The sequence below is a fragment of the Peromyscus eremicus genome, chromosome 7 (genome assembly GCF_949786415.1).
Source record: "Peromyscus eremicus chromosome 7, PerEre_H2_v1, whole genome shotgun sequence".
In the NCBI taxonomy this organism is placed as follows: Eukaryota; Metazoa; Chordata; class Mammalia; order Rodentia; family Cricetidae; genus Peromyscus; species Peromyscus eremicus.
In genome coordinates this window covers 49,527,031-49,539,754 of record NC_081422.1, presented here as the reverse complement: position 1 = coordinate 49,539,754, position 12,724 = coordinate 49,527,031, and the positions used below count along the sequence as shown (strand labels likewise).

The 12,724-nt window shown below is 39.7% G+C and overlaps 1 protein-coding gene across 3 annotated transcripts in view; it reads right to left on the bottom strand.

Annotated features, from left to right (window-relative positions):
- The window catches only part of Ube2q2 (ubiquitin conjugating enzyme E2 Q2), a 57,721-nt gene that overhangs the window by 32,295 nt on the left and 12,702 nt on the right, over positions 1 to 12,724 (bottom strand). For 2 of the 3 annotated variants that reach the window (XR_009380244.1, XM_059267915.1), the window contains exons 2-3: positions 11,549 to 11,650; positions 6,330 to 6,434 (exon numbers count right to left, since the gene is read on the bottom strand). Coding sequence is in view for 2 of the 3 variants with exons in the window: in XM_059267915.1 (XP_059123898.1) it covers positions 6,330 to 6,434; positions 11,549 to 11,650 (207 nt within the window). In the remaining variant the exon portion in view is untranslated. The remainder of the gene's footprint in view (positions 1 to 6,329; positions 6,435 to 11,548; positions 11,651 to 12,724) is intronic. The other variant, XM_059267916.1, reaches the window with a different exon arrangement.

Genomic DNA, 12,724 nt, shown 5'->3' with positions numbered 1-12,724 from the left:
AAATAAAGCATTTGAGAATGTGGAAGACAAGACTCCAAAGGTCTAATATTCGTCCAGAGAATAAAAGGAAAAGAGACGAATGATGGCAGGATCTGAGAGAGTTTAGAATATTAAGTGGATACTCTGGATACCCAAATAACACTGAGAAGCCAGCGGAGTACACAGTTAGAGGAAACCAAACCAACACTCAAGACAGGACAGATTAAACACACAGAGCAAGCACACGGTCACTAAGTTTCATCTGTAACAATAAATACCAGAGGTTAAAAAAAAAAAAATGTAAACAACTGGGAAAATACCCAATAAAGAACCTAGAACTCTGTAACTAGCTCTATGCCAACAGAGCTGTGTGTATGGGTGCGCATCTGTGTACACCAGTGGATTCCCCACACCAACACACTTTACATGCTAAAAACCCCGACACCAAGTATACAACACTCCCATGCGCACCATACACATCTCCATAAACCAAATCTTTGCAGGAAAAACAAGACTAGAATACGTGTTATTTAGGGATCTGCCTGGGAGGAGCAACACCAGCAACTATACCAATGTACAGTCTACGGAACTGTTGATAACGCAGGTCAGAGGTCACATGCACTGACAAACAAAAACAAAAGTAGCCCCGAAGTCACCTGAAAATACTTAATAGTTCTGTCTAGATAACATTTGGGTTAAAAAAAAAAAAAAGACATTCATGTCCTAGCAAAGTGACCCCTAAGTATGTCCCCAGAGGAATGACTGCATAGGAATATCCAGAGATACAAACAGGATAATCCCCAGTAGCATTCTTCCTAGGAGGAGGCTGACTAGAAACAACCTAAACATCCATCAACACCCAAAAAACAAATGGGTAAATATTCTGATCTATCTGAACAAGGGAATAAACACAGCAATGAAAAAGGAACTGCAAAGGAAAACATGCAATACATACCATGATTCTTAACATGGAGCTCAAAAACAGGCAACACTGACCTATACGCAGAACGCACATATGAATGAGAAGCCAGAGAAACCAAGGGAAGATGGCTAGCTATGAAGGCCTAAAGGAGGGCGCTGAAGGCTTCTGTTGTGTCAACAACGGTCTGACTCTTCCTGGGTGGTGACTGAAGAACCGCTCCCAGGGATTCACTGTACCAAACGTTATGCCAAGCTTAAAGCTTTCTCATTTTCAACATTGGTTGTATTTCATACTATAGTCTTACTAGGCATGTGGATAACTGGTGCCATTCAAACCACACTAAAGGTTAATCTTGTCAACCAGCACTCAAGGACAATGTACAGCTTTGCATGTGTGTTAAGAAGTTGATTTGAAGAGCTGAGGAGACGGCTCAGCGACTAAAGCATTTGCCATGTAAGCGTTAGGGCTGAGCGCAGAGCCTCAGGACCCATGTCCCAGTCAGACACGGCAGATCCCTGGGGCTTGCTGGACAGCCAGCCTCACCCACTGGGTAAGTTCCAGGCCAGCAGATCCCTGGGGTTTGCTAGACAGCCAGCCTCACCCACTGGGTAAGTTCCAGGCCACTGAGAAACTGTCTCAAAAAAAGGGGGTGAGGTCTGGAAAGACAGCCATTCAACAAGTAAGAGAATCAGCAACACACTGGGATTAGACTCCCAGCACCCACATTAGTAGCTCACAACCCACTGTAACTCCAGTCCTAGGGAATCTGGTGCCCTCTTCTGGCCTCCAAGAACACCAGGCACACAGAGAACATTTACAGTCAGGTAAAAGACTCATATACATAAAATACAATTTTAAGAAAAATAAAAAGGATGGGCATCTGAGAAACACCCACGGTTGTTATCTGGCCTCCACACAGAACATGCACACACACATACCACAGAGAAGCAATTTTAATGACAGCAATCCATCAAAAGCAGAAGGTAGAAGGTAGAGATTAATAAAATGGGGGGTGGAAGCAGGGGGATGAAAAAGAAAACACTTGACATTTTAAAAAGAATTGATTCTTCCAAGGGTCTAAGGTATTAAAACAGACAAGCCTCTGGTTAATCATCAGGATAAAACAATTTCAGAAATGGATCAAGCTTGAAAAATAAGGTTTATCCACTTCAGCATTACTGACAGATTCAACCCCCTACTCTGTTGTGGGGTTCTATCCTCACCATAGTACTTTAAAAGCATCCTATCAAATCATAAAATGCCAACAGCATCCCACCTCTCTGCTACAGCTAGTGATGACAACCCAAAATGCTTCCAGGTATTTCCAAATGTCCACTGAACCAGAACTGCTTTTGTTTGAAATGTACTAAATTTAAACTATATTGTGGCAAAGATGCAAAGCTTCCTAAGTCGAACCTTGACCCAGAAATGAAAGAAGAGCCTAAAAAGAAACAAAACCATTCTACTATCTCCGAGTCTAAGTAAAAATAGAAAAACATTACCATAGCTATCCTAGCAATGTTTATTAGAAAAATGCAAAGATGATTCAAAATCAGGGCATTTTGTTACATAATTCACAAATAATCTCAGCTGTCTATATTAGCCTCCTATGTACACTCAGGAGAAACAAGACAGATTTCAAGTCTAGGATATACTGCAGGTAAAAAAACAAAACTACAGACACTATAGAAAATAAAACTTGAACAGATACAAAAATAAAACCTTCTTCTCATCATCTTTCTTTAGGCTCCACTAAATTACAAAAGAATAAACAGTGTATAGGTACAACATTTAAGAAAGCAAAGGGAGCCGGGCGGTGGTGGCGCACGCCTTTAATCCCAGCACTCAGGAGGCAGAGCCAGGCGGATCTCTGTGAGTTCGAGGCCAGCCTGGGCTACCAAGTGAGTCCCAGGAAAGGCGCAAAGCTACACAGAGAAACCCTGTCTCGAAAAACCAAAAAAAAAGAAAAAAAAGAAAAAAAGAAAGCAAAGGGAACGGTCTACCAGGTACACCATCTCCACTAGACAACTGCAAACAGGGACAGCAGGAAGGATAAGAACCGAGACTCAAGGACACTGTATGCCTCACCTCCACTTCCTTAACCAGAACCTGGGAAGATTTATCTGTCATACATCTCCAGAGAGACTGGAGCCATCATTTACCCAGTACTAAAAAGTAGAAAAGTAGGGGGAAGAGTGGCTGGAAATCAGCATAATTCCCCCTAAAGCTATAAGGTGACGAGTCTTAGCTATAAGGAATGTCCTACCATTCATTTGGTACAAAGAAGAAAGGTATGTAAAAAAAATTTAAAATATGAATGAGCAAACATAGAATACAGAATATGGGAGGACGGGCTTTACAATGTATAAAACAAGACTTGATTAAACTGAGAAAATACACAGTAAATAGAAAATACAGACGCTAGAGAGGACCCAAGTGTCAAAAGACACAGCTTCATGAATCTATCACATCTAGACAACCAATACAGACTGCTATGAAGGAGGGGTAATCAGGAGCTGCTGAGTTCAGGTTCACATTCAGAGACTGGAGAAGAATCACACCCCCGGCATTTAAAGTCTGTGGTGTCCCAGCCCATAATGAACCTGGGCTGGCCTGAGGCTTGCTTTAACTCACAGACCACTGGATCTGCTCCAGGTTTAAGCCTTAAGAATGTCCAACAACTTCCACTCTTGTGTTCTTGGAGAGTTCCAAATGACCTCTGAAGAAAAAGAAGTCTTATGAAGAGTCCATAGAGGACATTGCCGTGTACAGAAAAAAGCCATGTTGGACATTTGAGTGCAGCTCAGGATAAAGATCACACTAGCTGTCTACAGCCATACTCTGATGAATGTGCCACCACATGACTGCACAGTAATAATCGTCAAATGAAGTCAGCAGACACTACCCAAGTAAGCTTAGCTAATCAACCCAATAGCAAGAATTACTATTTTAAGGGATTAAGGTTTTTTGTGGTTGTTTTGTTTTGTTTTTAATTTTCTGAGACAAGGTCTCATCATGTAGCCCCGACAGGCCTCCAACTCAAGAGATTTGCCTGTCTCTGCTTCCCAAAGTGCTGGGATTAAAGGCATTTGCCACCATGGCCAGCCTTTTTTGCTTTTTAAGACAGGGTCTTCATCTGTAGGTTAGGCTGGCCTCAAACTCACATTCATCTGCCTCAGCCTCCTGAGTGCTGAGATTATAAACATGTGCCACCACATCCAGCTCCAAACCATTAAATTTCGAGAAAATGGGGTAAACGGAGATAAATAATAAAAACAAAACTTAGCGGCTAAAGAGATGGCTCGATGGTTAAGAGAACTCGCTGTTCTTGCAGAGGGCTAGGGTTTGATCCCAGCACTGACATGGGAGCTCACAACCGTCTGTAACTCCAGTTCCAGTGAATCCAACAGATTCTTCTGGTCTCTAGGTACTACACACATGTGGTGCATACATACATGTAGGCAAAACACTCATACACATAAAAAATGCTTAATTTTTAAAACCTTAAAAATTATTGTCCATGTAAAAATAGCAAAAAGTTGAAAGGACAGCAAGATTTTTAGGAGAAAAAATGAAATGGCTCAGCGAATAAAGGCACCCGATGCCAAGCCTAACCACATGGGTTTGATCCCTGGGACCCAAGATGATGGAAAGAGAGAACCAATTCCTGTAACGTGCACACCAACACCAACACACCAACACACCAACACACACACACACACACACACACGCCCACACAAATAAAAATACAATAAAATTAACAAAAAGAATATAATACAAAAGATATAAAGACTCAAACTAAGATCTAAAATCTAAAGTTATCCAGGCAAGGTGACACAGGCCTGTAATTCTAGCATTCAGAGTATAGAGACAAGAGAGTCATCAGCCTCAGCTACATATGGTGTTTTGAGGCTAGTCTGAACTACTTGAGACCTTGTCTCCAAAAAAATGAAAACAAAAATTTAAAAGCTCAATCAGTAAACTCCAAAATAAACAAAATGGAAAAGCAAAATTAACACACAAAATATATAACAAAGTTCAAGACTCAAATTTGAAAGGAATATCCTGAATGCCCAGCACAATGGAAAAAAAAAAAGACCCAAAGCTAAGGACACCTTTGTAGTATTTCAACACCAAAGAAAGCAAAACTTCCCTGAAACTTCCAGAGAGCAAGGCATACACAAATAAGATTCCAATGGCATCAGCTTCAGCACACCACTGGCTAGAAGGCAGCAGCATACTCCTGAAATTCTGAGGCAAAATGTCCTGCCTAGATGTATGAATTCCATCAAACATGGAGTAAAAAGAGAAGATAAGAGCAGTTAATACTTATTAAGGATGTCCCAAACAATTCACATGTACTTCACTGACCACTAATTTTTAGAATAGCCCACAGTGCTGCCAAACTCCTATCACAACTACTTTGTGAAAACGAGCAATGACCACAGTGATTAAGAGAATGGTCCAAGAACCCAAGAACTTAAGCTAGTATGCAGAACTGAGACTCAAGGCCAGTGGGGGCTTGTTCTGAAACCCCAACTCTGAACCAGATTTTCCAAAAGATAACTCAGGAAATATGCCATTCCTTCATGCTTTGGCTCTTCTCTGACAACGTAATACAGACAAACAAGAAAGGGGAAGCCAATAGAGATGGCATGAGATCTGGGAATCAACAGATTCACTCCAAGAGAGAGAGCAGACAAGAAAGATCTATACAGCCAACCCAGAGAATGACTCCTAAGGACTAATGCAGAAGAGCCCCTGGCTCCAAAGAGAGGATCACAGAAAGAGAATGTAACTTTTAGAAGCTAGGAAGTATTACTCTAAAAACACACTGAGAACTAAAAGATGGCATAAGTGAGGAAATACCCTGACAGAAACCCTGACTCCACAAAGTCCTAATGATAAACTCATTACTCATAACTAAACAATGTTTAAGAAGCACTGGGTGGTTAAATGGTTAGTATAAGAGCTAAATCCTGATTTATTATAATAAAAAGTCAGTAGTTGTAGCTAAATAGATAAATCTCAAAGTCATGAGTGACTGCTGCATTGGTGGGAATTTCCATTGCTTGGAAGAGGTAACTTTGCATTAGGCCTTAAGAAGCACAAACAGAGTTATGGACAAGGTGTATCAAGGGAAGGTAACTGACTAAACAAGCAAACAATCAAAGAAGAAACATGGAAATCAGAAATTTTAACAAAAACCAAAATAGTGGGGTTGGGAGCAAGTGCTTACCTATACCTATCACAGTAAAATACAAGCAACTCCAAGAAATGAAAAGGCTGTTTTAGTAACTAAAGCAAAGCAATTTACTAGGGACACAAAACTAACTTCCAAATAGGTTGTATAATAATTTTAAATTATCCTAGTTAACTGTGATTAAGACAATTGATTCAGCTCAACACTAGAGAATGTTTACTTTACCTGACCCGTGGGTAGTGGTTGATCTAGCATCTCAACATCCAGGTGCTTAGGAAGGTTATATAATCTGCAGAGTTCACATATCAACCACTTCAATTGCTGACGAAGCTACAAAACACATTTCAGTAAATAAGCATTATGTTAAAGAGCCCTTAGAAGACATTGAATAACACTACAACTACTGTTAATCAATCCAGAAGGAAACGAAAATGTGCTCCTGCTCCACTGCAGCCTAGGGATGGACTAACAGTCTTTTATACATTTGAGAGCTGCTGGTAGAGGAAACCTTAAAAAGTTACTACAGCTTAGTGTGTCCTTACTACATGGTAACTAGAAAATAACCCCAACAAAAAGGCACAGAAGGAAGGTTCAGACATTGTCTAGTGTCTAGTTGCTGACATCCTAGAAACTTGCAGCTTTAAACAAGAGAACATTAATGCATTCATAAGACTATAAAAAAAAACCTAAAGGAAGTGTTGCACGTGGATTCTGAACTTACATATGCAACAGTCATATTTTTTTAAAACTACGGAGACAAAAGTGACCTAGTAGACTGGGCCCTAAAATAAATAACCTTGTACACCTAAGCCCCTGGCTTTAGTCTCCCCATCTGCAAAACAAGGAAATAAATCTCAGGACAAATAGTGAGGAGTAAATTAAAATTAAGCCTCTCCAAAAGAAAAGGAAGAAATTATTAGGAAAACTGCTGTATTAGAACAGCTCTTTAAATTTCCATTTTAAAATTCTGTAGGTATATATACTTTACAGAAGTAACCAAGGCAAACTATGTGGAAACATACTTTTCCCCAACATAGAAGAGGAGCAATACTTAGACTCAGATGGGAGCTGATAAAGCAGCTTACTACACTGGACAGGAACAGTTAGCTCAGTGTCTCTGACCAAGGAAAGACACAAAGAAGAAGCAGGTCTATGGAGGACTAAGAAAACAGAAACAGGATTAGAATGGGTTAAACCCAGCAAAGAACAAGCCCTTCCACAGTGGATAAGGACCAAGTGGACATGGGGAAGGCTAAATAAACATTAAATTAGATCAAACAAATGCCCTCATGCTTAAAGGGAAGCAAAGGGCCCACCACTGTGCATTTGTTATCCATCCAGTAAGTCAGAATGTGTTTAAGTACATAACGAGATGAGACAGGGTGACCAGGACACAGTGCTGACCTCGGGTCCTGCCACAGGCTCCTGCAGGAGTGCTGTAGACAGCAGCAGTGGAATGGCATCCTACCAAGCAACAGGAAAAACAGGGAGTACATCTTCTGGGAAGTTTACTTTTTAACACTCCCCTCCTCTTCAGGGATTGTGGAAGAAACTAAGATCACAGGGAGGGACTAAATATATAGAAGGTAGATGGACAAGTCTTTGGTACTTACTAGAAGAGTTTACAGTTTGGGGAACAGAAGTATAAAAAAAAGAACTCAAGTTCCCAGGGCCAGGCACAGATGACCAGTATCATTATTTCATTTCTACAAAGAGCATTAGTGAGGGAAAGCATGATGGGCTGATGGAGACAAATGTAAACTGATATTCACATCCCATGGCACATCCAAGCAGGATCCCCTGTACACAGAGGATCTATATACGTAAGTGTATGGGTTTCAAACTCTGAAGACAAATTTTGGCTAGAGATACAGATTTAGGAATCCCTGCAATAAATAAAGTATGAGTAACAAGAATAAAAGAGCTGCACAGAGAAAGCACAGAATAAAAAGATAATAAAGAGACACACCAAGGAAGAGCATCTCAGAGGAGACCAAGACAAGATAGCAAGAAACAGAGCTGGGGAATGATGGTCTCACAGAAGTCCCACTAGGTTAGCAGTTCGCACAGGGCAGACAACACATCTTGTCTGTGAATACACATCACTTATCACAGAGCTTCATAGAGAAGCCAATCAATATTCTTAAATTACTTTTCTGTGTTCTGTTAACAGCTTCCTACATTTATGGGAGGGAAGGAAAGCCAGCACTAATATGTATTTTACACTCTTTTTTACTACAGTGGAGTATTCAATTATACATCACATTTTTTAAAATTTAACAAATTCTTTATTGGTGGGCATTAAGTAGTACATGTTCATGGAAGAATATTTCAACCACAGAAAAATCAATTTGGGTACTAAGGAAAGGAGCCACTGGATTGGACAAGTAAGAAATGTCCACACAACAGCAGAATCTAAACTATAATAAATAACTAAATTAAAAGTCAAAACAAAACAACTATTCTCTCTAGAAACCAAGTTATGAGAAACTGGCAGAGGCTATAAGAGTGAAAACATGTTTTTTCACTATTTACTTTCTAAAACTAGGTCCAATGTTAAGTCCTGTTCCATTTCACTTGACAAGTTTATTTCCTTTTTTCATAGTACCAGGGATTATGCCTAGGACCCTGCACAAGGTAGGTGAGCATTCTCCTGCTGAGTTATAGTTCCAACCATCTCTTTACTTTCGAGACCGGATCTCAATCGGTTGACCACACTACCCTTGAACTTGCAATCTCAGTGCCGTAACTCCAAAGTAGCTGGGATTATGGGCCTGTGCCACCAAGCTTGGCTCAGAAGCAATCTGAGGAGGAACAGAAGGCTACGTCTGTCTTTCTCATCACCACTCTGCTGGAGATGTCAACATGAACCTGCCTGGCTTTTAATTATGTCCTACTTTCATGGCTCTTAAGATTTGAACTCTTAAAACTTTTCAAGCTTATGTTCTTAATTTTTTTTTTTTAAGAATTTTTTATACTTATGGAGGTTGGGGGGTGGGGACACGACGACGACATGGATGACATGTGCCACGACACCTGTGGGAGTCACAGGACAATTTCTCTCTTTTCCTTCTACTCTATGGATCCTGGGTATTAATCGGGTCCTCAATCTTGTAGGCAAGTGCTGAGCCATTTCAATAGGCCTGGTGTTCTTAATTTTAAGAACATGTTTAAACTATCAATAATTTATTTTGACAAGTCAAAGAGTTAATGAGTCCAACTTCCCTAAATGGTCAGTTTCCTTAAAACTATCTATAGAAAGATCCTTCCTGAATTAAAATACCAGCTTTACTTATTCTAAATTCTCATTTGCATGACTGTTCCTAAACTTCTACTGCCTGATGGTCTAGTTCTAATATTTAGTATTTTATTTCATTTACTGTCTGGACAAATCTTTGACCTTTCTAAATTTTTTATTTTATTCTTATTCTTAGAGCCATTCTGTCAACAGCAGAAACAAATCTGTTGGTTGTTAGGCAGGGTGACACAGCCTATAGTCCCAGGACTGGGAAAACCGGGCCAGAGGCTTGCAAGTTCCAGGCCAGGCTGAATCACACAGCATGAGCCTGTCTTTAAAAGCCAAAATAAATAAGTCATTTTTAGTGAGTGACACTGAATTAGATTTATAAATATAAGGACATAGAGATAAGTGGCATTTGTAACATTTTAGACATCAGTCTGCCCATCCAGGAACATTGTATCTAAGTAGTTACATTCTGCTGAGCAAAATTTTGTAGTTTTCCTCATATAAGTTTTCCACATTTAAGTTTATTCCTAGGTGTTTAAATCTTATTGTAATCATCAATAAAATATTGTATTTTTGGAATACTATAGATTTTTATAAAATATACTTCAACAAATCAATTTAATTGTTTTTCTCCAGCTGGTCCCTTTACAGGGGTTTGAGTGGAGTATTTTTAAAAAACCATGATACCTACAAAGAATAATTATTTTTCCATAATGATTTAATAACATCATGGAAAAAAATACAGTAAGTTCAAAAGGGATGTAAGACTACAGACTATGACCCCAACTATTTAAAGACATATGAAATAGTATATGCATTTTGCTAGCAAAGAAAAAACTGGCAGAAAATATCCATTGTGTCAACAGTAACCGGTTCTATTAGGTAAAAAATTATAGGAAAGTTAAATGTCCTCTTTTGGTTTGTCTACAACATATAAGCTTTCTCACAATGGGTAACTTACGAGTTTATAATCAGAGTAAACATTTTTAGTTTAAAAAAAATGAAAAGATACTTTTTAACAAGATCTTTATTTTTAAGTGTGTGTGTGTGTGTGTGTGTGTGTGTGTGTGTGTGTATGTCTGTTTGTATACCTGAGTACAGTGACTACGGAGATCAGAAAACATCAGCTCCCCTGGAGCTAAAGTTAAAAGCGGTTGTAAGCTGCCCAACTTGGGTGCTGGGAACTGACCTCGGTTCCTCTGCAAGAGCTGGAAGTTCTCTACACTCCCAAGCCATATCTCCAGCCTCAAAAGATACATCTCTTTACACAGCGGTTCCCCTTTACCCCAGATAAGCACTCTACAATTTCAGTTTTCCAGGGTTAATCAAGGTCCACACATGCTGACTGGAAGTAAAAACTTTTAAAGTTATTTAACATGGGGCCTGTTGTCACTGTTCTAGTTTACTACTGGCTACTGTTAGTCTCTCAGTGTTCAATGTACTGAAGAAAATGTGTTTTTTGTTTTTTTGTTTTGTTTTGTTTTGTTTTGTTGGTTTTTTGAGACAGGGTTTCTCTGTGTAGCTTTGTGCCTTTCCTGGAACTCACTTTGTAGCCCAGGCTGGCATCGAACTCACAGAGATTCACCTGCCTCTACCTCCTGAGGGCTGGGATTAAAGGCGTGCGCCACCACCGCCCGGCTGAAAACGTGTTTATACAGAGCTTCTACCAGGGGTCTTGGAACATGTGGACAGGGGACCAAAAAAAACAACACTTTCTTCAATCAATGCGGCTCTTTACTGCAGACTTGTGGGCCCTCCTCAGCAAAGAAATCCCTAACCTTAAGACTGATGCTATTCTATCCTCCTCTCCCTTCACACCTACACTGGCCTGTCTTTCTCCTTTGTCCTTTCCTTTCTCACCTCACCCAACAGTCTATCCAAAATGTTTGCTTTCTTTAACCGTTTGAATGAAGGAAAAAGAGAACCTCAATTCCTAATATAAAAAGGAACTGTACCTATGGAAAGAGGGAGATGAACTTCAAAAGCTACAGCCTCTAAGCTCACTAAAATCACAATTACTAAACATGCTGTGTAACAACTTACATTACGGTCTAAGAAGGGATGGAAATATCAGGAAAAGGAAATAAATGAAGTCAATTTTAAGTATGATAAATTTTTATCACATTACCTCTTAATACTTAATTTCTATTATAAGACCATGAGAAAGAAAAAAGAAAAGACTAGTTTATCTCCTTACCAAATTGTTGTTCTTAGTGTCCTCTAAGCGTTCCAGAACCGATGCCAGATTTGGGTCATCAGAGTCCACAAACCATATTGGTGAAGAAGATGGGTAAGATTCCTGTTATGAGACAGTAGGTGAAACATACTTACAAACAGACCAACCCAGATATGCAGTTAAAACCGCAACACTCAGCAGCAAGATGATTATGATCCATATAAAATGCTTCAAAGGAACAAAGCGACATTGAAATTCATGGAGAGACCAGACTCCTCTGTGAAGTTTAAAAATTAAAGCTGCTAAGTTTAACAGCTTAATCTTACCTAGTCCATGTCATCCAATTTGTAAATTTAAAAGCAGACAACAGAACTTTACCCAACGAGCAAGATGATTAAAAACCAAATGTACCTTAAGAGTTCCTTTTATCAAAAGGGAAGAAATGTATCCAAGTGCCACTGAAAACTTGCAATAGCAGGTCTATCATGACCTGAATTCTCTAGCTTTCACCTTTTCCAGAGCTTTAAAATATGGAATCACAATAATTTCTCAAAGTGAAAAGGCAAGTTTTAAAAAAAAAATCCCAACTTTAAAATTCAGTCCCTAGATTTGAATAGTACCTTTTGCCTTTTAATAATGCCCTATTTCTGAATTTTATCTACAGACCTAGTTCTGAATTTTTTAAATAAATCCAAGGACCACATGTTTCCCAATCTTCACAAATGCAGACACTTCTTTTCCATCCCCTCTGCTCACGGTGCTCTGGCCTCCCTTCTAAGCAGTGTAATCACAGAAGCTCCTTGGAGGTTCTCTTCTTCCTCCATCAGTACACAATGCACTACCCTGAGCCAGGCTTGGGGTGGACACATCAGAGGCTGGGGTAGGAAGCCCAAGAGTTGGACAACAGCCTAGATGCACAGAGTCCCTGTATCAAAAGGCGGGGAGGGTGAGCTGAAGAGATGGTTCTGTGGTTGAGATCATGTGCTGCTCTTCCAAAGGACCCAAGTTCAGTTCCCAGCACCCATGTCAGGTGGCTCACAACTGCCTGTCACTCCAGCTCCAGGGGATATGGTACCTCTAGACTCCTCAAACACCTGCACTCAAGTACATATACCCACCTCCACACACACAAACACATAATTAAAAAATAAATAAAATAAAATCTAAAGGGATTTACTCCATTTATTTTTCCATCAC